Raw genomic sequence first — 26156 nt, forward strand, 5'->3', positions numbered from 1 at the left:
GTGGGCTCAAAGACTAGGTCACTAGGCTAGATCAAAGGAAAATGTTGTTAACACTCTGGAGACCACATTTTAAGTTTGAGACTTATGAGATTCGGTCAATATGTTTTTCTTGATGACCTCTAGGTCAGGTTTGAATATGGGTCTTCCGGGGGTCAAAAACTAGATCACCCGGTCAAATCAAAGAAAAACATTGTATATGCAATAGGGGCTGCAATTTTTACTGGATATTTGTGAAATCTGATCAGAAAGATCTTCGTGATGAGACCTAGGTCAGGTTCGAATATGGATCAACTGGGGTCAACAACTAGGTCATCTGGTCAAACCAAAGAAAAACCTTTTGTATGCAATAGGGAATTTGAACAGATTGTTTGCCTTGATAAAATCATAGACAAATTTTAGCTCGGGTCTTGTGGGGTCAAAAAGTAGGTCACTAGGTCAAATCAAAGAAAATGCTTGTTTACATTCAAGAGGCCTTATATTTGGTCGAATCCTAATGAATATTGGTCAGAATATTTGTCTCTATGAAATCTCAGAGGAGTTAAAATTTCGGTTAGGTTGGGTAAAAAAGTAGGTCACTATTGCCAAATCGGAGAAAAGTCTTTTTTACACTCTAGAGGCCATGAAACTTCGTCAGAATGTTTATCTCCTTGAAAACTCGGACGAGTTTGAAACTGGATCATGTAGTTTTATAAAACGGGATCACTGGTGAATTACTCAAGTGAGCGACCTGGAGCCATCTTGACCGTCTTGTTTATATAACAATAGTTAGAGGTGTTATATTTGTCTTATATATTTACAAGAACTACAATTTTATATTATATAAGGAAACAACAAGTAAAATACGTATGTTTGATATAGATTAAAACAATTACAGGTAGAGAAGTTTGTTTACAGTTTACATGTCCCAGCTGGTACATAATCAATCCAATGCAAAGAAATGTGATATGGATCAGATTAAACATTAAAATATGTGATGATGCCCACATTTCTAATTATTTCTGAAGTACCCAACCGACCCAAGTATGTATATAACATGTATTTTTTTCTCTCTCAAAAGAATTCTTTCGTTCCTTCCTCTGCCACCTAAAATTTTGTAGACAAGTGTGCACGATTTATATTGTGAAAACTGATAAAATACAGTTTTAACCTTTAGCCTGCTGGTGGCAAGTGATTAGACCAAGATCAGCCTGCACATCCGTGCATACTGATCAAGGTCTGCACTGTTCGCTGTTCAATAAATAAATTGTCAGTGAACCCCCTTCAGATAATCCAAAATTGAATGATGGACCAGTCCATTTTAGAAATATAGCAGGGTAAAGGTTTAATATCATATATGATGTGTAAAAATGACTGTACGTATTAAGATTTTTATCCGATTTACAACATTTTCCTTTCAGACAGTCTTTCGTATCTCTGTAAAAGGAAACAGTAATTGTGCCCAGAGTAATCGTATGTGATCAGATTTCTCTGGATATTGCACGATCTACTTCCAATTGACAACAGACATACGGTCATGATTGCAATCTTGATAATCAGCTTAAAGTAAATTAAGTCTGGAAAGTCAGTCGGAATGACCACTATATAGAAAATCCAATCATTCTTCCCTCATTCATTCCACAATATTGACATCTCTAAATTGCTCTTCCGGGAACAATATCTGAAGCAGTGATACACAGGATTGATTCCTAATTTGCATTACAGCTACATCACCTGACATTATGAATATATTATGTTTTCGATCTTGCAAACTAAAAAGTTTAGAAACTTGTATTTCTATTTAGTAAGTTCTGATATTCGTGTATTCTAATGCAAATCTTTGAGCTATTTAAAGGAAACAATACTCCTGCTTTCAATAATTTTTGATATTACGTTTCGGTAACCGCCTTAGCATGTATTTTTGCAATACTACTATATACTACTAAAATATCTAATACAGCAATCACTGAGTAAAACAGTGTGTGAATAATTAAAACTCATATCTTGCAGCTGAATTTAAACCTCAAAACTCCCATAAGCATTTTTTAGAGCCCGAAGCAAGTTAGGACTATACTTTCTGTCGAGACAAATATAGAGGATTATCTTTGAAAATGCACGTAGTGGCTATAAGATATTGGAAACAACGTAAATACTTATCAAACTAACCATTTGAAAAATTACAATCAAAGCATAGGTGACAGTAGGATTTGAATTTCAAGACATTTAAGAAGGTTGGAAATGCATTACAATTTTTCATCACGGTTTCATCGATTAAGTCTTTCTCTTGATAGATACAAATATAATTCATTCATTGAAGCTGACTGCAACCTGACTGTTTCAGAAAATAACTTACAATGTAAAACTATTTCCAAGGATGAATATTTGTATTTGAAAGGAAGAAAAAAGTGTAGTTGATGCTTTTTTAATATAGATGGGTGTAACATGGAACTCTCTTGCCGATTGGTAAAGGCCGCTAGCGTCGAGTCGCCTGATCGTCGTGTTTTCAAAACCTTGCTTTGGGTGTAAAAATCATCCAACCTTAATTACGTTGTAACCAAAAGGCTACTGCCCTCATGCGTAACTTACAAGTTAGAGGTTTCAGTCGCCTGAATCTATATTACTTGTGAAAAATGAAAACCTTCTTACACAAAGGGAATTATGATGTAGAACTCCATAAATCAGCGGAGAATATTTCGCATTAAAAGTTTTACATTGTATTACTCTTATTTTAAAGTTGGCGCCTTGTTTCGTGTCTATTCTCTCATGAAATTTTTCCTTCAAAATATTGATCGGGGGATTAGCTTTATAAATGATACATTGTAACTAAAAGGTCGTTCGTTAAGAGAGTCACTGTGTCTGTCTAAATTACAAATTACTGAATTAAAATCACTTTCCGTTTTAAGCACACAGATTTTGTTTCCATAGATTAATCAAGAAGATGAATTTATATTAAGAGGAAGTATTCTTCCGCGTAAACACGTCTGCAAATAATGCAGTCGTAATGCCATTTTCAGTTTGTGCTAAACCGCTTGTAACCAGACAATTTGTGAAAATTTATTGCCGATTTGCAGTGTTATCACGTTGTTACTCTCAACAGACAGTCTGTTATTGTCAGTCAAATTAAACTGTTAAATTGTTACGTGCATGGTAATATTTGCTTATGGAATTCAAGTATATCATAGCCAAGAGTACTCATCTGATGTTTCTGTCGTAAGTCGTCTTTAGCCCGGTTCTCTATATAATAATCTTATGTATTCTGCATGGGTAGGTAGTTTCCATCAGGCTTCCATTTTATAAAGTGTGATACATTCGGTCAGAAATTCTCCGTTGTATTGTATTCTTTTCACATTGTATTAATTTTGCTTGTTACATCAAATAGCCAAACGTTCCTGGCCGTCTCATTTCAGCCGGTTCGAAACTATGTCACTGTCTGAAGTGAAGAATATTAAGCAAACATGTGACCAACGTTGCCGTCTTCTTTTAACTTAATGCAATATGGGTTTCTAATCATTTAGATGACACTCATACGAGCAATTACATGCTGTTTCAAAGTTTTCTACAAAACTTTTTCACATTTGAGTTGGAGAAACCAGCACATTAAGGTATCCGATCAACAAATAAGCAAGTTCTATTTAACAGTGCTATTAAAATATATCAACTATTGATGCCTGGTAAACTCATATTATTTATAGTTATTTTATTTACTAATTCTTGTTCAGCAAACACAACTGTTTCAAATGATACCAAAACATATGGGGTCACCAGGCATCGAAATTTCCCTATTTGTTGATCGAATGCCTAAAGTTAATTATTTCATCAGCTAATTACCACTCTGGTCGTACCTTTACCAGAGCAGATGGTTCTCCAACAATTGTTCGAGTGGATAGATGGATGGATTAATTTTGTAAATCTGATTTATAGAAATTCAAATGATGTGTGGTACTGGAGCATAGAAGAATTTGTTTCTTAACATATGTGTTCAATTTTCCCACAGTTCTGCCGTTGTTCCATACACTTCTGTACTGTGCAGCGAGGGAAGGAGATTATTGAGCATACGTCACAAAATACCGTGCTTATCAGGATCACGTACAAATTTAGACACTTCATAACCATAGGGATACTACTTAAGACAAAGCATCCGTATTTTTATATAATTATTTCGCTTTATTTCCAAATAAGGGCCAACTATTTAAAGCAGCGCAGTTACGAATGGGTCATTAGGCGACATCATCCTGAACCGTATCCCTCATAAAACAGTATCTTTTATCTCACATTTGCTCGTTTTAGTACCCATTTCACTCTATATTCCCCACAAAACAATCTGTAAACGTATTATATAATTACATTTCCTACTTTTTTCTTCTCTAAAACAATGTATCTTATATATTTTTATTGAAGATACAGGAATGTTTATGCGTGTCAGATATGTTGTGTTGTGATACATTGCTATTATTTTTCATTTTTCAAGTCTGTGGCCTCATGTAATATCTTTTATATACGTTTGTTTAAATCTTTCTTTGAATGTCATCTAAGAAGTTACGTATAATGTGTTAATATTACAATTAAAGGGTTTCGTAGCAATTCGAAATATATGAAAATGTATCATTTTTTATGGCTACATATCTTTTGTGGTTTTCGGTGTATTATCATATGATAAGCATTTACAACTAGTTGATGTCTGATCAAAATATTACTACGTAATTTTTTTCAGTATGAACTTGGTCGTCGAGCATTTTGTTTTGTTCGTGACAGAAATTGTGTTGTTCCATAGATGTTAATATGTTATTGAATAGGATGGTTCATTAAATGCTAGTTGTATGTAATTTAAACAATTTTAGGCAACTTCATTTAGATCCACTTTTATTTCATTTCTCCATGGTGAACAGTAGGAAATTACAAAATCTGCTTTTAAAAATGAAGCCGAGACCACTTTGGAAAATAAACGGGTTGCACCTTTAGCAGAAAAACGATTGAGGTTGTTATTGCCAAGCAATAAAAGCGTTTTCAAACCTCCATAAACATCATAAGGTTCACTTAACTCCAAATTCCAGCACAAAAGTAACGTGCAGTAATTATTGAAATTGCGGATAGATTAACAGAGGACGAGAGACTAACAGCGTAACAAATGAAAAATGCTTACCGCTCAGTATCTGTGGTACACAAACTAATAATACTGTGAAAACATAATTGCTTTGTCTTAAGAAGTAGGCATTTGAATACAAAGTCTTACAATAATTACATGATCCCCAAAAGCACTGCACTTTTGGGGAGACATGCTCACATTTAGCAAAAATCACCATTTTCCCTCATTCCAGGTGTCTGGACAAACGGCAAAACACTGGGATAAACGAACATTTGTTCTACAAAATACATTAATTTGCGGTCCAGTTCCATCAATTGTCTTTATGCAGTAAAAATGCTTTAAATCATACAATGAAAAACACACTACGTACAAAACACCGCTCGAAGAAAGTTGGAACCAACTGCTGTGTAGTGTCTGTATGTTTACATTGTTATGACAATATGTCTGCCGATTTATTATATTTATACACTTTTGTTATCTCTAATATATAATATTATCATATAATATTATATAAGATAAAAACACTAATGGGACAGTAAATTTGATTAACTGAAGGAGACCGGTTACGAGACAGGAACGGTAATTATTATGTAATATGTATATAATTGTTATGACGATATGTCTGCCGATTTATTATATTAATACACTTTTGTTATCTCTAATATAATATTTAGATATATATATAATATTATCATATAATATTATATAAGATAAAAACACTAATGGGACAGTAAATTTGATTAACTGAAGGAGACAGGTTACGAGTCAGGAACGGTAATTATTATGTAATATGTATATAATTGTTATGACAATATGTCTGCCGATTTATTATATTAATACACTTTTGTTATCTCTGATATAATATTTAGATTTATATTAAAGATTATCATATAATATTATATAAGATAAAAACACTAATGGGACAGTAAATTTGATTAACTGAAGGAGACCGGTTACGAGTCAGGAACGGTAATTGGAATTCAAAGTGAGAAAATTTAATGTGAAATATGGAATAAAGAACACGTTTTTTACCGCTTCTTTTTCATCACCTTTGAAGAAGTTTTCTGAAATAGAAAGAATTTCTGTTTGAAAAAAAATCTTTAATAATATAGAGTTTAGATGGTGTATAGAAAATAATATGGTTTCTTTAATAGACATTACCTGACAATAAATACTGATGCTCGAAACTACCATACGGTAGAAATTGTTAGAATGTTTGATTTCCAGTTGTGTTTGTTTTAGGTGGATAAAAGCGAGATTTCCTGAAATCATTTACAGTTTCTTCTATTTTAGTTTCAAATTAAGTAGATATATGTTGCGGGGTTTTTGTCACTTAATTTACATGTTTAGTCTCTAAAATGTATCCGTACATGCCATTTGTTATAATAATTTGTCATGCAAAACATGCAATACCAGTTTTTGCTGCAGCCATTGTGTTTCTTTCCTTTCTTAGATTTAACTTAAACTATCAGGGTATATTTCTAGACGTTTCAATCTCACATACATCACGCTTTCCCTTAAAGTGGTTTGTTATGAAAACATACATTATAATTCAGATTTTTTTCCACAGGGTTAATTCCGTAGCCAAATTACATTTGACAAAGACATGCTCTATGTTATGTACTTAATCTTTATTGCTAATGGAAATCCAAGTCTGATATTAAAAAGTGCACTCATCAAAGCTCGGCGGCAAACTGTAATCACGATGGTTCCCTCGAGAGAAAGTGCATCCCCTTTGATTAACATTTTCAAACGCTTTCTGACTGAATTGGATATTGCGTTCCGGTCACAAAGATAATTATATTATATTATTAACTCGCTGTTTTATGTAGAGGACTTTCTTTGCTTAGGAATCTCATTTTTTGCATAATTAAAGTTTTTTTTATCTAAATACGATTGTAATGAAAATTATGTCATGAAAAATGAAAATAGCAATTCACAACGGACAATTAAAATTTACAACATGTTTGAATGAAGTATAAGATTATTTCATAGCAATCATGTCGCATTAATACTTTTCATGTGTGCTTTAAAAAGTAATTGTCATTAATATACTTAAATATATTAGAGATATTCAAGAGCATTTATAAGCATTTATGAATATTCCTGTATTTACATCTGGTTTAGCATGTCATTGATATTTTAAGGATGAATGGACGCCGTGATTACAAATAATCTTGATTCATTAATAAAACAACACCACTTAGAGAACATGTTGCAATCTAGCAGACGCATTGTCAACATTCACTGTCAAAGCAACCTACATGTTGCGATAACCCTTATGTCACGGTATACGACTTGACTATTAAAACGGGGAGAATGTGTAGGCGGCCCGGTAGTTCAGTCGGTGGAGCATCGTGACCCCGGGTTCGAGTCTCGGTCTGGCTGCACATTTTTCTCACCCTGTGACACTTTTCGATTTTCTGAATTGAATATTGTTTTCTTGACGGCTTGACGGTTATACTGAATTAAGGACATTAGCTTCACAGCTGTTTATTTGCGTCCCTTCATGACGCTGCGCTTAAACGTACGATAATTTCATAGCTCTTGAAATTTTCATTTGCAGGTAGATACATATATATTTTCAGCGGCTTAATCTACAGAATGGATTTCAGACTGACAGTTCCGCAAATTAATTGCCTGCACCAACCCTCATATGGATAACATTTTATTGTTTTAATTACATGTTGCAAAATGTATCAAAGAAAATTAATATCGGGTAGAATTGCTGTCAAGTATGCAATCAGGGACTCATTAGAAGTAACTGTATTTAAATCTTTAAGGCAAGTTATGAATGGCAGTATTACAGTGTCGCCTGCTCCCTGTAAACGCGATGGGCAAACGTATTACTACGATGGCGAAGCGCGAGAATACGATAGTGATAACACGACAGTACGATGGTGATAACACGACAATACAATGGTGATAACACGACAGTACGATGGTGATAACAAGACAGTACGATGGCAAAGTGCGACACTACGATGGCGAAGCGCAATAGTGCGATGGCGAAGCGCGACAGTATGACGGACTGTCGCGCTTCACCATCGTATTGTCGCGCTTCGCCATCGTACTATCGTACGATCGCGCTTCGCTACCGTACCGTCGTACCTTCGCGTTCACAGGTTGCAGGCGCTGGCCATTACGGAACAACGTACAGTGTACATTACGTATACATTTTTCAGCAAAAAGTAAAGCAAATATGGCACATTACCAGTAAGTGTCACTCGAGTTTTTATGCGCTTGTCCAGAATACATTTGAGAGATTGTTTCTTCAGATCTGATTGCATTGTAGTAAGGAAATTAGTTTTCAAATAACCAAATTTCCCAAGTGCCCTGGCAGTGTCTTATCAAGTGTCACATAATAGATAATTGGAGAGCAGGAAATTTGTTTAATGTTAATTGCGTCTGGAAATAAAATGAAATACTAACACCATGTAAGCAGTTAAGTAAAGGTGTGATTGAGTTTTGTTCTCTAGATATATTTTACAACTTCTCTGTAGACTGATTTCTGATTTTTAGTTCTCATTTTTCAAGAATTCAGTGCACTTCAGTTACTTCTTAAAATTGGTCTTTCAGACCTGGATATTATGTGGATGTAATTTGTAACATAAAATAAGGCATGTTCCAGGGTGGCGTATAACTGCGCTTTTAATGAAACGTAAGCTCATCGGCAACTTAAATAAACAATCTTTTATCTAATGTGGCGGATAATACAAAAATATTGTTGAAAACACAAACAATTTTATAAACCATCTACATTAAACAAACTCTTAATAATACATTTTCAGTTTTTACAGGTATTCGGTATAATTAAAGAATTCTAAAAAGATACTGCATTTATCAGGATATTTCGCATGTTTCAAACAATAGTGAAGTTACTTGATATTAGGTAAAAAAAGGACCAATATCAGACTGGAACAGACTGGGACCAAGAGCAAAGCCCCCGTGCACTGAAACTCTATAGCAGTGTATATGGAGAAGTTTAGTTTGATCCTTATGTCCGTTCTCTCGTACTTATAAAAATTTCAGGCTTAACTGTGTTCTAATTGCGTCATTAAAAGCAGCTGTGCGGTTGCCACATGATCACTTCTGTTTCTCGTTTGAAGCAAAATGAATTATTCTCTATTCAATTATCCCATATAAAACTAAAAGCCTTTTCTGATAACAATGGGGTATTTAAAGATCTTCATGATCCTTTCATTTACTTGGCAAGGTTTTGTGTAAGACAGTCTAGTAAATGGAAGATAAAATGTAAGACATTCTAAAATTAGTGCACTTTTAGTTCATAAAACCATTTTTGTAGCTATTTCGATGAATTAATTGAATGGCTGTAAAACTTTTAGCTCAGTAAACATCACTACATAGAAAAGGCATGCTTCTTTAAATCCAGAAGTAAAATGATAATTGCAAATGATGTAACAAATTCAGCAAGAGAGAACATTAGTTATAAATTCTTGGAATCACAAAATATATGCTTTTCATTGACAGCTTTTTTTTTATTCATTTCAGCCATTCCATTTTGGGTCAATGCTTCATAAATTTAGATATATGTAGAGTCTTAAATATTATCTAAGATATGTTTGATAACTCGGGTAATCTGAAATAAACCAGATTTAATAATTTAAATGAGATTCACCCTCGATTTTCTTGCACCTCAGACTAACACCTACACTATTTAGAAAGATTTTTAGAGGACAAAACCGATGCACAAAACCCCCTTAGATGCTGTAGTAGACAGAACCGTAAATAAAATGTGAAATGTGTTTAATGTTATAAAATATACACAAAAACGTTTATTCAGAATAGTACTATGATTGTTCTGCCATCTACAAAAGCGCTCTTATCTTTCTTTTAGCATTAAAATACCATAGCCTTGTTATGTCAGTGTCCAACTTCTAAATATTTGAGTGACTCTCTGATGATAACTTTGGCATGATACCATTTCCATATGAGCCGCGCCGGGTCAGGATCCATGCTGTTCGCTAACGGTTTCTCTAATTGCAATAGGCTTTGAAAGCGAACAACATGGATTCTGACCAGACTTCGCGGATGCGCAGGCTTGGCTGGATTCATGCTGGTCGCAAATGCACTATGTTGGTTTTCTCATGGCGCGGCTGAATTATATTTATTAAATTATGTTCGTGACATAACTGTATGCACACAAAAATTTATAACACAAATGTATATTTCAATCCTTTCTTTTCAGTTTGTAAACATATGGAAACAGGCATCTTTATGTTATTTGGCCAAAGAAGAATTGAGTCTAGTAACACCATAGAAGCATATACGACGAAGTTCCATGTACCGTATGTATCTCCTAGCTTCGCAGATAACGTGCCTCACGAACTCCCCACATTTCAGCTCCACATGCGGCCTTCTCACACTCGAGCTCTTGTCGATCTCATTAAACACTACGGATGGAAAACATTTCACTACGTGTATGATTCAGAAGAAGGTAAATTAAATGTAGTTGTTTTATTTCATGTACATTTGCAACAAAGTCGACAGAGCAATCAAATTTTAAGTAGGCTTGTTTCATTTATATTTATTTTATACCTTGTATTTATATATCTCGCATTTAAATAATAGGAGATGTTTGTACTTATTCTAACCAGAGCTTGCCTCCTCGACATAGCGACTTAGTTTAATGGAAATGTATATCTGACAATGACATGTATTTTGAAACAGGTATCAGATATTTGTTTTAACCTGTTAACCTGTTCAGCATTCGAAAACGCCATGTACGCCTAACACATTTAGTAACGTTACTTGTTCGGGATACGTTGCACACATAGTTGTTTTATAGGTAGGTTTGTAGGTTTCAATGGAAAGAAAATGCTTTTACTTCTGAAAGTCTGAATGAATGCTCCTTACGACTTTTTCTATGAAAATCAAACTTCTATCAGATTCCGTGTGTCTCGATAAATATTCATATTGATTAAACTGATTGTGTGACTGTTTTTCATTTATTCGAGATAAGAATGTCTTCAAATACATGGACATTAAAAAACTGCCATATATATTATTCAAAGTAATAAAGACATGCAAGACGAGGCTTAAATTTTCTTGGACCGTCCTTCAAGTTCAGTCAAATAATTTTGGAATGAAAACATACGTCTGGCGACTCTGACGGAAGATATGATAACAGTCGAAATGGCACAACTTCCTTAAAGTTTTACCTGTTCTTTTTTAAAATTCGCCGGCATTAGTAACATGAAGGAACTAGGGAACTTAATTTGAAATTTTATCGAATATTTGGATGTTCAACATATCTTAATCAAGATGAAATGATTCCTGTTCGGCAACAATTTTCAATTTTCAACTCTTATAATATATATATATATATATATATATATATAATAATAAACAAGACTAACAAAAAAGATACTGATTATATCTTTATTAACTGACTTAAAATGTGTATGAATATACATGTATTATTTCCTGACAGAATACTGCTAAAGTTCAGGATGATTTCTCGGACGGTTGAAACCGTCAATACTGACCACTCCATTTTCTGCTAAAACTGAGACTGTTTCGAGATTGAATAGATAAATAAATACGTTCAGCTTAAAATAGTTGTCGCAACCAAATTTTCATTGTGAAATATAATTTTGGGTAATGCTGAAAAGAGAAACGTTTTGGAAAAAATATAGATTTACCAAGCTTCTAATAGAGTATAGAGCCACGTGATCATCTTTCTATTTTACCGGGGGTGTGGGACTCCTATTTTTCTTTTACAATGTTTTGCTTGTTTTGTAAAAGCATACCCAGTCAATATATACCTGTGATATTGTGACACTCGTGTTAAATTACAACGAACGTGCAGTGTTGAAATAATATACGTTTAATTAGACCTCTCATGTGCGCCCCGTCTTCGGTTAATGTAATGCAGCTATTTTAAAAAATGTGAAATATACCCTATCATAATATTTCAAAATATATCCATATTTGTAAGTAGAACGTAATCACTAATAAGAAATGTATCCATTTTGTAATACCATGTAATAATAAAATGCACAACAACACTAGACATTCAAAGTTTAGAAATTGTTTTCAATGAAGCCGATAGATCTGGGAAAATAGGTCGCAGCATTAATTAGAAATAATGATAGACGGATGGACCAGCACTCTGAACATTAAGTCTATGTTTCACTTTCTCTCTCAGTAATTACAAGTAAGATCCATGCGGGAACGAAATTAGTGGAAACTTTATTTGACAGTTCAATCCAACACGTGGATATAAAAATGGTCCGGCGGATGCGTCTGTCACCCGCACTTAATGAAGATGAATGAAATCTTGTTTTCGCTTACTTTTCTCTGCTCTCATGATTAAACAAATAACGGCACTACAATACAAAGTTAAATAAGAAACACTACAATACAGAGTTATCTAAGGTTAATTCACTGCTGCCGATTATTTTCAAATATGCAATTCATATACAAAATGTAGATAAGTATTATGGGAAGATATTATATATGTATTATATGTATAAGAGCGGTTTATAATCGATTAATTCAAACCAACTGGTCGAAGTCCTTTATCTAATTGAAGATACTGTTCAAAACAATTACAATTAAAGATGAAAACTGATTTTATGGCTCGAATTTCAGGTTTATATCGTCTACAAGAAATTCTGAGGATATTTGCGGACAGCAGATATTCAGTGCAGGTGCGCATGCGAAGGCTAGTAGATGTAAGGAGCGCACACGAAGATCTTAGAGCACTTGACAAGATGGAAGAGCCAGACAACGGTACCGAGAAATACATTGTCTTGGATTTGTCAAGAGAAAGTCATTATCATGCAGTGTTACAACAGGTAATTTTGCATTTCATGTTACATTATCATTGGTTACAATGAATTAGAAAAGTGGAAACTCCACAGGCCGCTCAACGGGAAAAAAATAAAAAATGTTGCAGGCTCGGTTTGATTGAGCCTGTTCATGGACGGTAGTAGGAACTTACTTTGTACAAATATAAAGACTACGTGGAATCTTGAATCGATTTATTTGAGGCATTTAAAGCCTTTAGAAGTATTTGGTCTTAATTCTGATTTCACTATTTCCGTAATAATTTGTTTTATAATGCAACGTTTATCAATACATTTTCACGTTAATCACTTCTTGCACTTAACAATAATTTGTAGTCACATTTGATAAGAACTGAAAATTAATTATTTCAGGTCCGCGAGGTTGGAATGAATAAACATGGATACAACTATATTTTAGGAACTTTGGTTTGTATTCTATTGTCTCTGTGTAAATGCTAAATACTAAACGACATTTTAATTGCCACTTTTAAGTTAATATTCACTCGGCTCTTAGTCTTTCTGTTTCATTGTAAATGAAAACAATGTTTACGTCTCTCCTAATTTCTGGCACCTGCAATGTCTCCTTAATTACTCACCTTATCATTTTTGTGTGGTCAGCTATGCATGAAATAACTTCTTGAAAGAGATGTAACATCAGTAATTCTTTATCATGTACATTTAAATGTGAAAATACTAATTTCGGACCATTATTACAGGATTTTCTCATCTTGGAAACGGAACGTTATCAACATGGCGGAGTAAACATCACAGGATTTCAGTTGGTCAATTATTCCTCAACATATGTAAAAAAGTTTTTGAAACCGTGGAGAACACTTGATCCCAACATCTGGCATAGTGCAGGAAATAACAGTGTTCCGGTAAGTGAAACGTTGTGTTTAATGTAATTTATTCAATCTAATCATTCCTTTCTATAACCAAGAGTGTTGTTTTTACACAGAAATTTCATCACTGCACGAGTTGACCGTGGTCGTATTAAAATCTGCCAGAATATCTAATTGGTTGTCTTTATTGGTACCTCCAGCAGTATAAAGTCATTTATTAAGATGAATAACGTTTGGTGGTGTGTGTTTATAAACAAATTATCAGGCGTTTCTCTGTTTCTGTTTACTTAAGAAATAACAAGTTCCCAAGAGTGGTTTATCGTAGAATAACCCGTGTTTTGAGCACTTATGCGTAGGAATCTATCACGAAGGCCGTAGGCCTGAGTGATATATTGTTTCGCATAAGAACGAAAAACTAGGGTACAATAAATCACACTTTGGAACTTGTTATTTCGATTCTAACACGACATACTAGTATCAACAGTCTTAGAAAAAAATAGTAACTGCTTTTTACGACCGTGCTACGCACCTGGATTGGATGACGTCATTGCACGCGAGTGGTTTATTGCAGAATAACCCGAAATAGATTTTGCTCTACATGTATGTAGGTTATTCGCTGGTCGTTTAGAATTTATGATAACATTTTTAAAAAAGTAAAATTTAAATGCAGTTTAAAATGGGTTAAAGACAAAAAAATAAATTGTCATGCAGTTGTACGAAAGTTGTTCAGCTACCGAAGAAATTTTGTTCTTTCATATTACAAAATGAATTACTCAAATATATCTCCATACGCTTTGATGTGTTTCGATATCAAAAGATACGATTACATAATAATAGCATTTTGATTTTCATTTAACAAAAATGCACAAACGGAAACATTTAATCAATTCATTTGCAAGTACTATAATCATTTGCCAATGATATTGCCATATATTTCAGATCGAGGCGGCGTTAGCATACGATGCTGTACAAGTGATTCACAAGACGTTAGCACAACTGATATCCAATTCCACAAAGATATTCAAACATACATTCAGACGCGGCCACGTGTATAACTACAACAGGACAAAAGGTGTTCCGTGTGAAAGTGACGATCCACTGATGCCTCTTGTACCTTGGATGCATGGGGAAGCTATAATGGATGGGATGAAAAAGGTAAAAGTACTGATATTGAAATACAAAACAGTGAAATTTTGCTTAGACAAGAACTTAAGTTCTGGAGTATTAATGCTTGTCAAACCTGTTGTTCTTCGTGCCGTTTCGTTTTCTTTGTTCAACATTTGGTTTGCCTTATTTCTTACCAACATGCGAAATAATGTCATGATTATAATATTATGAAAATTTCAGCTTCATTTTGATGGTGTGACGGGAAATATAGAATTCAATGAATACGGCTTTAGAAGAAACTACAAGTTTGATGTCTACAATGTTGGGCTAAACAATGGTCCAAATAAGGTACGTTGTTTTTTATTTATTATCATTGTCTTATCTATATTTCTACATTAAAATAAAATAAATTATCTACTGTCAGAATTATTTGTATTTTTGATTTATTGAAAACGTGATATATAAGCACAGATAGTGATTGACTCCTTTTTCATTCTATCATTGCTATAATGTTAGATGAATTGCTTTAAATAATAGGATTCGGGAGATTTAAGGACGATTTGATTAATTACAGTAATAGCTTGATCCCAGCATCACTCATTATGTAATATATAATAGTAAAAGGGAACCAGCCATTTGTTAGAGCAACTACTCGTTGTAAAATACTATGTTCGAATTAGGACCAATCAGAAACAAGTTCAATTAATAGCACAAGTCAAAGCGCACTTTTACTAGGGTATAGATATGTAGACGGATGACAGTGAAGTCATTCTGTATCCAGCAATTATGTAAACACATCAAGGATTCAACTTATAATTCATCCCAGTACCTTGATAAGCTTTTGCAGCTACACTGTCACGGTAGATAAATTATATAAAAGAAGACTAAAGAAGATTGCAGTATTGGAACTAGGTTTCGATATTTAGTGCCAACGCATAGAAGTTCAACCTTTACGAGATAGACGATAGCAAGTACAAGCTGACGGAAAGCTGAAACAGAGACATATGGTTTGAGACAGTAGTAGTTCAACTTTATTGGCGATGTACAGCCAAAGCATTGGGATCATACCTATATGGTAGTTTAATGCTATTTGTTATGGCACATAGTTGTTGAGTATCCAGGAGTAAGGGCAATCAAATTGAGTTGCAGCTTCAATTAAGAGGACATAGGCTGAACATTTATGCGTTAGAACTCGCATGTTGTTGATTCAAAGACACCGTCTGATGCGAACTTCAACAAAATGACCAGTCAAGTATAACATTTCCAGAGTTTGAGCTGATTACCAGTAGTTGAAGGTTGTTTGTTTGAAACATTGAGTGATTTGACTGATGCCTGAAAGTATCTAGCTCATAATTGAAATCATTTACGAGTCTTTGGTACACGGATCATTTGGGCGAGGTAGCCAGAGAAAACATTTATATATGAGATATGGTCACACAAGCTCTACGTTTTAACATAACACATTCTACATAGTTTGTCAGTTACTCTGAGACATAGTCACCTTAGCGATCGGACCCATTTCATTGCTAAAGATACTAAAGGCGTAGGCACTTCCCTGTGTCATATACACCGTATCCTGACATATGTACGAATAAAATAAACGTGAAAGGGAGGTAAAAACTGTGAGTGTGGTAACTAACCCTTTCAATGTATTTTGAAAGTACATCTTTAAATTGTACTTAAAGAAAATACAAATGTTTGGTAAGGCGTATGACAGGAAAACAGAGATGCGAATTGTTCAGCGACCTGTGAAATTCCCACTTTTTCCAGTAGTTTCCAGTTGTAAAAAGTACATTCAGTGCAGTTAGTTGATGTCCCAAGTACACTAAACTAGACTTAGAGAACGTAGAACATGTACTCTTATTTGATTCGTAGTTTGAATAAGTAGTCTGAGCTAACACTCCAGTGTCTAGGAAAGTAGAATGTATACATTTAGTTGATGTCCTCAACCTTTGATAACACTGAATCAATACTCGTTTTTAATCTCCTCATTTCATAGAGCTAGCTATACATATATTTAGTTGATGTCCATGAGAAGCTGATCAATAATTTGATCTTTTGATGCCATTTAATAAACATAGTCAACGAGCATATTTATTCTTTTTCAGATTGGAATATGGGACAATCGTGGTGGAGTATACAAAGATGGGGATGAATGCCTACCGGAAGTTAATATGACCGATGGTGTTAGCGTCTACAGAGTTACATCTATAGCGGTAAAACTTATTTTGCAATGTTCTCTTAACATTAGATAAGGATAGGTCGTACATACCAATTTAATTGAGAAACTTGTTTGCGGAGCAATTCCGCACGTTTAGAGAAAACAAAATGTAATAATATTCGATAATAACGAATGTTGAACAAATTTAAGGTCGTTTGCCAAAGAAATTAACCTGATTTTTTTTTAAATTTACACAAGTCACTGATATTGTTTTGGAATGATCACTGCAAATGTAGCGACCTATCCGCTCCGACGCCATTTTTGAAAATGTTTCATATATTTGTCTTTCTTTAAATTTGCACTAGTAAAATAGTTTTGTTTGAGTCTGTTTTCACGAAAGCATCTACAGTGCCATTAAAACGTACAATATAAAATGGATGCAATAAAAGAATTATTTTCGACTTTTTGTTAACTTTCAATTTACTGATATTTCGTAAAGATCATTGCTGTCGTTCCGACAATTTTCTAATAACTGTACATTACCATGGCAAACAATTTCAAGATAGGTTTCATAAATAGTTACCATTGTTGGATTGAGCATAACGATACGTATTGTAAAAGAAAATGTGTTATTGAAATAGTTCTAAAAGCCTTGAGTGTAAGGATGTTATTTAACCATGCAGAGTCATGAGATGTTGAAAGCAGCAATAATGCACATTAGATTGCATTTTTTTTGTATACCACAGTGTCATATACTATACGCATTCTTAAGCGTTTGTATGCCTCTGTGTGATGTGCATAACAAGCTTTGTTCATTTTTCATGTGAATGCACCTTATTACGCACGGAATGAAAAAAAGTTTATTGAAATGCGAAGCACTTTGTGTAATAAATTGTTAGTTCTACTACTGTTTAAGGGAATGAAAGGTATACCTACCATTATCGCAGTGCTTAACGATAGACACAACACACTTAACGCTTTCCTTCTAATCACAGTTTTCCGTAAAATTATCTCATATCAAAATATCTCAAATCACAAACAGTTCTTGACATAATCCTGAGTAACGCATGATTTTATGCTGTGATGATTTTTCATAACTCAAATGGGGACGACTTTCTAGATTTATTTATTCATAGAAACGGGCATTCGTCCAGCACTGTGTGCACAGGTATGTTGTATTTGTTATTTATTCACTTTGCACTTTTTTACAACTTTTTAATTCAGTAAGTGTTTAAATGTGGCATTACCTTATATGTTTAATGTGCTAATAGATAATATGATTTAATAAATGTTGATAAGGGTGTAAACTGTACAGTCGTTTCCCTCTTTATTAAAGACATGCTTCAACGATTGAATTTCATGATCTCGATATTCATGATCAGTAACTAAAAGGCTATGTCATTTTGATCTTGTTGACAATGACACCCCTATATCTCTTATATTTCAATCTTTTCCTAAATATTTGTTCCGTGCATTGCCCAGACAGTTTATCTAAAGCTGATCTTCAGCAATTATAACTGTTATTGTTTACAGGAAGATTATACTGGAGTAAACTGGGAAAGTGAGATGAATGTCGTACAGACAACAGATGCGGAGACAAACTTTAACATACCGTCTGGCACTGACCAAGAACGTCAACACATGACAGCCTATATGCATAAAACTTCAGTAGGGACTTTCGATTACAACATACATATAGATGATTCGGATGATAAAGTAAATGAAGAAGGCAGTGGTGATAGTACTGTTGATTACAAACTAAATGAAGAAGATATTTTTGGTATAAACGACACCGAAGAAGACACTATTGATTACAACAGTAATGAACAAGATAACGATGCCGGTGACCATTATGTAGTAAATAATAAACACTCGCTTCATGCAGGGTGTTTAGGAGCAATTTATAGTCTTGTTACATTCGTTTCATGTCTTTCCTTCACATTCATCACAGCTTACTTTGCATTACATTGACTTTATATACAAATGTCCTGAGAAACGTAAAACATGCTACTTTAGTATACTATCAATAAACCTATGTATTGTGTTAGAAGATTTGTTAAGTGTTTATATGTAGTCTGTACATTAATATTACTGGTTTTATTTGCAGTTATTATAAAGCTTATACAACCTTTGTTTCTCACCGAAAGAAATATCTACCAGTGCAATCTCTCTGTAACGAACTGAAATGTGTTTGTAATAGAGAAGCGGTGCTCTGGAGATAGATCTTTAGGTATTGTCCAAGACCATTGTGAATTAGGGCATGGTGCTATATGAGTTTCGTTAAGATATATGCGCCACCTTGCTGTAATGGATTTTTCAAATTAACAAACGTTAAAATACTTCACGGTTCTTTGGATAGTTTTGTACCTTTACTGTGTTGAAAAATGAATCAAACATCACAAGAAGGCGAAAGTAAATCCATTTGAATCGAAGACTGGCTCAGGTAAAAGGTAGTTAAATTTGTATTGAATGTAATTCTAATGTCAGTATTTAGCGCAGTTTATATTGCTATTTTACAGTACTGTCAAGTAAAGACAGTTACAGTTAAATTCAATTTATTTTTGTCAAGTTAGCACAGTTTCGGCCTTATTTCACGTACGCACCTGATCAGAAGGAACGAACACCAACATGACTTTATATGGTATGGAAGAGAGGGGAGAGGACTAGATTTACTTGACAGATATTGCCGAGTGTGACCATTGACCTGTTGAAATAAGCAGCTGGTAAACCAGATGTACGTCGGTATCTTGTATTTACAACTGAGGCACTCACTTTATCCACCTGGCGCATCCCTGATGGACTTTGTAACATTCTTTTTCCCACAGATACATTTACAGCTTTTGCATGGTGTCAGCAGACGCATTGAACATGACTACTCTGTTGTAAAGGTTTTCAAAACACGTTTGTATGAATTCGAATCTGGAAGACTGGGAATCCAGACACAAATAGGTCAAAGACATCATTGTGTTATGTTGTGAAACTATGAAAAACGTTTTCGTACTCATTTAACACGTCAAACATTACGTCGTGACCTGGGTCGGTTCAGTGCTAAAAGTTAAATGTAAGACGCTTCTAAAGTATACTTTTTGACATCGTATTGTGTGATTTCTCATCTTTAAATCAGCAAAAGGTGTGAATATTATACGAGGTATAAATCTTTCTTTATTCATTACATTTGAATATGGTGTTCTGAAACGATTTATTGATTCATCTACGATGCACTTATTTCTTACTTCTCTAAATTAAAATGTACATAAGCCTAATATATGTCAATTAACTTAGTGTTGTATTTTCTATTTCAAGCCGGTTTCCAGTTTATAGCAAGACCACCAGTTTAACATATATATAGAGAGAGAGAGAGAGAGAGAGAGAGAGAGAGAGCTGAGTTTAATCAAAAGCTGTATTGATTGAAGATGTGCTTTGACAAAAAGAAAACGTGTTGAAAATGTAACTGAAAAGTTTTTAATTATCTTGTATTATGTAAAAAATACTACCGTAGTTTAGTAAAGATTATATGACATAACCAAAGAAATTGGTAGTATATAAAAGTAAGTATATCGGCTCACAAGAATTATGGGATATAATCTTTATTATCCTTACTTAACGTATGATCTGTTTTTATTTGGCAAATGTTTTGTACAACAGTAAATTATATTTACAGTTACAGATATTTCATATAACGCAATTTGTTAAATGACTACTATATATTTCTATTTTGTTTAGACAAAAAGAAAAAAATGCGGGGTTTCTTATGAAGTGATACTGTTGTAGCGAAAACACGTTGCATATCGCTGTCACGCACGTAGTTTGATAACTTTAAAATATAAAATAGACCTTATTTTGTTTATCAGTGAATAGAACATAAATCAAAAAAACTCAAATATATGCGACAGAATGTGTCACGGCAATATGTTGTGATAAATTTATTTATTTATTTGGGTTTTACGGCGCACCAACACAGTATAGGTTATATGGCGCCAAACAGGACTACAAATTTTGGTTTCATTTCTCATTTACATCGAAATAAAAACATGAGGTAAGGAATCAAAATTTGCATACCTGCTGGAATCACAGAGTTACAGCAAAACCAAGTGTTAAGACCCTATTAGTCGTCTATTACGATCATGCAAGGGTAAGGCAGTGGTTCCATTTTTTTTCATACACAGATCGTCCTAGAACCACATGGGTCGTTGTGATAAATATCATTAATTTGCAAATGTTATGCAAATAAACCATGGAACAAAGGAGCACATAAGGCAAATGGTCGACAGGTCAATTTTAGGTGCGCATTGATATATTTTTCGAATTTGCTGCATTAAGGATGAGATTATAGATATGATGTTTGTTTTTCTTGGTTATATGGCATGTATGAAATTTGCAAAGTCACATATTATTAAAGCTAATTAAATAATCATTTTATATCAGATTTGCACTTTTTATACTTACATCCAAAACAGAAATTAAATCTTATAATTCAAACCAAATATACCTTGTATTTGCCTACGACAAACTACATGTGGAATATGCCGTGTAAGGTTGAGTTCATGGCCAGAAAGACAGATACTCACTAGATCACGTGAGTATGCAAACAGGACGGATACCAGCAATGGTCTACATTGTGACAATTATTTTAGATATGCAATAAACATAAGTCTGATTTGATATCTTGCAGGACGAGCCGTTTTTGATGATAAAAAAGGAAAACAAAGATGGAGTGCCTTATGTAGGAAATGAAAGGTATGAAGGTATGACACAGAATTATTGTTTAAAACACTTTAGAGTTGTATAACCATCTTTTATTTGATATGCACTCGTGATTAATTATAGTAGGGGAGTTTGGTGTTGGTATGGGATGGAAGGTGGATATGTTGCTTAAAGTTTGTCTCAGTGTATATAATACATTCACGCTTCCGGATGAGAAAGTATCTCCAAGACGCAAACATTGTATCACTACACCGAGCAATGCTATTGATTGGAATGTAGTATTTCTTTGTTGACTTGAAGGCAACCTTGTCCTTATAACGTTTCTGGTATGGTATATTTAACATTGCCATTGTAACTATTTCAATGTGTATTCCATAATCATTCCGCGGCAAAGAAATAGGACTGGGCATATTTTGATTCTTGTTTTATCAACCACCTATTGTTATCAGATCGGAGCAAATTAAACGTAGAAAAATTCAAGTATAAACTAGGGATTCAAACAACAATTTATCTATTCTTCTGTGTTGCTACTTAAAGACCCACAACAGAATAACTACATTCTCTTGTGCTTCGATATTGGTAATTATACATGATCTGCATGACCAAATTGATAGTTAAAGACTGCCAGTGGCATACATTAAGGTGAGACAAAATGTTTAATGTCTATTCATTTAATTGAATGAATGTAATAGAATGCACATTACTCAATATGTTTAATTAAGTTTAAGCCATACTTTATTTCAACAGTGTAAGATCGTTATCTATGTATGTTTTAGAACTGTACTTAAAATGCATTGACTGAATAAGCCAGGAGATGAAGTTGAAAAATTATATTAGTTTCGAATGGGCATACTGTCACTTGTCATCTTGTAATATAGCTGTATTACATATATATTATCAGAACAATTTTTCAAAAATTTATTTTGGAAGAAAAGTAGATTATTACGTTCAGACTGATTTTTACGTTTTTTACATGCAAGATCATGAGATATCAAAGAGAGAAGACAGTCTATCAATGCATAGTGCTAAAACTGCCTGTATATTCATTGAATTGGTGTGATGCAGTAGCAGCTTAATATTATTATTTAAGTTCACACTAATGAAAATACTTTTTTCGAAGGTTATTGCGTGGATTTAGCTAAAATGGTAGCTAAACGTGTGGGTTTTGAATACAAAATACAGCTGGTGAAGGACAAAAAGTATGGAGCACTTGAGAAAACTGTTGACAATGTGACAAGATGGAATGGGATGATTGGAGAACTCGTCAGAAAGGTACAATAAATGTTCATACGGTAGTATAAGTTTTCTATAGTAGCATTGTCTAAATACGTCAAAAGAACCCCGAGAGTCATTACCATTCTACAATGTATTTTCAAGTGAATGTAAGCGAAGTAGCTCAAGATAAGTAAGAATTACTGATAATATCAAAGAAGATTCTGCCAACAAACGTCATAGTAGGACATTACAAAGACTTAAAAATATGTTAAAATGTAGAATAATTAGCAAAACCGTATTCCATTACGAGAAACTGTCAACATTAGAAAGGTTGTTCTTACAGTAGAAGTTTAGTATAAAGCTCAATAAGCATTTGTCCTAGCAAAATCTGAACACAGCAAAAGCTCTATAACAAGATGAACATATTCAAAAAATATTTGTAAAATAGAAAAAGTGGATAATCCACACCTAGTTTTATTGTTCGAAACTGTGGATGTTGTGAATTCTTCGATTAATTCATCAGAAACGATATAGAGGATGTTTAAGACAGTTACTACATATTTTATGAAATCTCAAGAACTCTGATTTTGGATACTATTTCAGGAGTCAGATATAGCAATAGCGCCACTTTCCATTACAAGTATTAGAGAAAGCGTGGTTCATTTTTCTAAACCATACATGGATGTTGGTATTAGCATAATGATAAAGGTAAATAATGTGGTATTAAAATTAGATACATTAATATCCATTCTTTATTTATGCTAGTTTTTGTTGGTGCAACAAACGTTAGGGAAATAAAAGAGATATAGTTATTCTATTATTTTAGGTTTGGCAAATGAGTACAAGTTAGCTCATTTTTACGTCAGAAAATAGTTACCATTATGCCTAAATTTGGACATACAACAAACAAAAACGAAAAATTTACGTACTGTGTAAACATCTCCACCTTCTTTTATGTGAATGCTAAGAGCACAGATTCTGTTAATAATTACGTATTTGTACCTGGTAAGATCAGTTCAGGGCAGTTGTTTTAATATAATTTATCTTGTTGTTGATATTCATCTAAAACATTTCTTCGTCGATCTCTGTGCATGTTTGATAGTGTGTGTTTGTCAATATTGAATATTAATAAAGTTAACAGTGAATTTATAGTTTACGTCATACACACTTTGTCAATTATCAAAGAAGCAAGCGCAGTATTCAGTCTACTTTAATGAAATAAAACAATTTATACTTACATGCTTTCCCTTTACATGTTTATTTTAATCTTTGTTTTGCAGAAACCAGATAAAGAAAAACCAGGTGTATTTTCATTCATGCAACCATTCACATGGCAGTTTTGGATGTGTATTATTTTCGGTTACTTCTCAGTGGGTGTCGGTATTTTCCTCGTGAGTAGATTTAGTTCTGCAGAGTGGAGGCGTATGACAATGAATCGTAAAATGACATACAACAACTTCACATTGGCCAACTCATTATGGTTTGCAATGGGTTCTTTGATGTTACAAGGAAGTGACGAATCTTGTCCAAGGTAGGGGAACTATATGGCATAGCGTTTTACATGATTAATATATTTTGAGAATCTGGTTAAAATGTCAGCCAATGCCCAATTGCCACACTGATTAAGTTGACTTTGTCAAATAAAAATATGAGTAAGGGGTTCGACATTTTTAATATCACTGTAACGTATTTGTTATTCTTTGAAAAATTTTAAAGTTGCATTTCCGACTAAATAGTTTATGTCTTAGAAAGCAATATACACTTGCGAACTTTTCCTCCCAGACCACTGCTATTTTCAGTAATTAAACCAATACTTATTATTAAGCATTTATTTCAAAGTAAGTAAATGATTTCTTTTTCTTTCTCTTAAATTTAACAGTGGTAACATAACGATCCATGAATCAAAACAGGTAACATATTGGTTGAATTGCAAGAAACCCATCGTCACCTCAGATGATTCCTTTAATATTTTTGTACTCCCTGATAAAATTTTTGTCAGTGATTCTCTATTCTAAGACATTCTTAGAGGACGATCGAACTGTATTATAAAGCGGTGATTTGCTAAAAAAGATTCACATAAAGTAAAAGGAATTACTTTTTTTAAAACATGAAAACATGGCTTAATCAATGTAACACTTGAAACATTTTAATATCTTAACAAAGCGTTCTGTATAGTTCTGGAACTTCCTGTCTGTAATGTTAAAATATATCTTCTATAAGCATATAAATATATAATAAGCAACTTCTCGATATTTTAATAAAAAGGAAAGCAATAGATTAATCCTTTTCTCCGATCATTTAAGATCTGCATCTGGAAGAATCATAGGAGGTGCATGGTGGTTTGCCTGTTTGATTACAATATCTTCGTATACTGCCAACCTGGCAGCATTTCTCACTATAGAAACATTGTCGACACCTATAGAATCTGCAGATGATTTGGTTAAGCAGAGTGATATAGCATATGGAACATTGAATTCTGGTTCAACACAAACCTTCTTCAGGGTAATGTGAACATGTTTTCGATTATATAAAAGTTTTACCATTTCTAAAATAAAGAAAAGTAGTACATTTATTAAATGTATAATTCAGATTATCAACTGATATGATTTATTCATAAAACTTGAAATAAATTGCACAGAAGAAACAAAACTAACCTTTCTGCAAATACTTGTGTTTACAATGCATTTTTTTTTTCTAATCTATTTAAAGGCACCGACCTCTATATTTTGGCTAAAATTATTTTTCTTTGAAATTGAAGTTAGGTCATATTTTGAACATCAGAACGTGAGTTTTTGTTTCTAAACTATTTTAGAAATGCCAAATCAAAAAAGAATCATGCCCGAATCAGGAATTGAACCCGGGCTAACGCGGCATTAATTATTTTCTTGCGTCCTGTACCAGTACACTACTTAGGGATACGTACTGAGCAGTCGTTAAATATTAAGCTTTATTATATACCTATATAAATTCTGTAAAATTCCTTGCTCGGCGCTCAGTAATATTAGTATAGGTGTATGACTGGTCAACCCCTTATCTATATAATGTGACTGGGGTATCATGTCACGTGACTATGGCGTGACTATAGTGAGGCAGCACTATAACGTTAGGAATTGTGCTCACACTTTTTTCTTTTGCCTTAGGTCTATCATTTTGTATCATAAATATGTTGTTTATTTTAATCGTTACTACTTGGAATACATAGGTTTTGTATTTCTAGGAAACGTGCAAGAATGCCAAGGTCAGACTGAATTGCC

The 26156-nt window shown here is 33.5% G+C and overlaps 1 protein-coding gene across 1 annotated transcript in view; it reads left to right on the forward strand.

Annotated features, from left to right (window-relative positions):
* Positions 1-26156, forward strand: part of LOC123556284 (glutamate receptor 2-like) — a 208268-nt gene that overhangs the window by 167775 nt on the left and 14337 nt on the right. Inside the window, exons 3-14 of the mRNA XM_053542511.1 lie at positions 10269-10517; positions 12677-12882; positions 13246-13299; positions 13590-13751; positions 14655-14870; positions 15063-15170; positions 16931-17038; positions 21656-21728; positions 22808-22959; positions 23506-23610; positions 24183-24433; positions 25206-25404. Coding sequence (XP_053398486.1) covers positions 10269-10517; positions 12677-12882; positions 13246-13299; positions 13590-13751; positions 14655-14870; positions 15063-15170; positions 16931-17038; positions 21656-21728; positions 22808-22959; positions 23506-23610; positions 24183-24433; positions 25206-25404 — 1883 coding nt within the window. The remainder of the gene's footprint in view (positions 1-10268; positions 10518-12676; positions 12883-13245; positions 13300-13589; positions 13752-14654; positions 14871-15062; positions 15171-16930; positions 17039-21655; positions 21729-22807; positions 22960-23505; positions 23611-24182; positions 24434-25205; positions 25405-26156) is intronic.

Source organism: Mercenaria mercenaria, chromosome 5 (assembly GCF_021730395.1).
Source record: "Mercenaria mercenaria strain notata chromosome 5, MADL_Memer_1, whole genome shotgun sequence".
In the NCBI taxonomy this organism is placed as follows: Eukaryota; Metazoa; Mollusca; class Bivalvia; order Venerida; family Veneridae; genus Mercenaria; species Mercenaria mercenaria.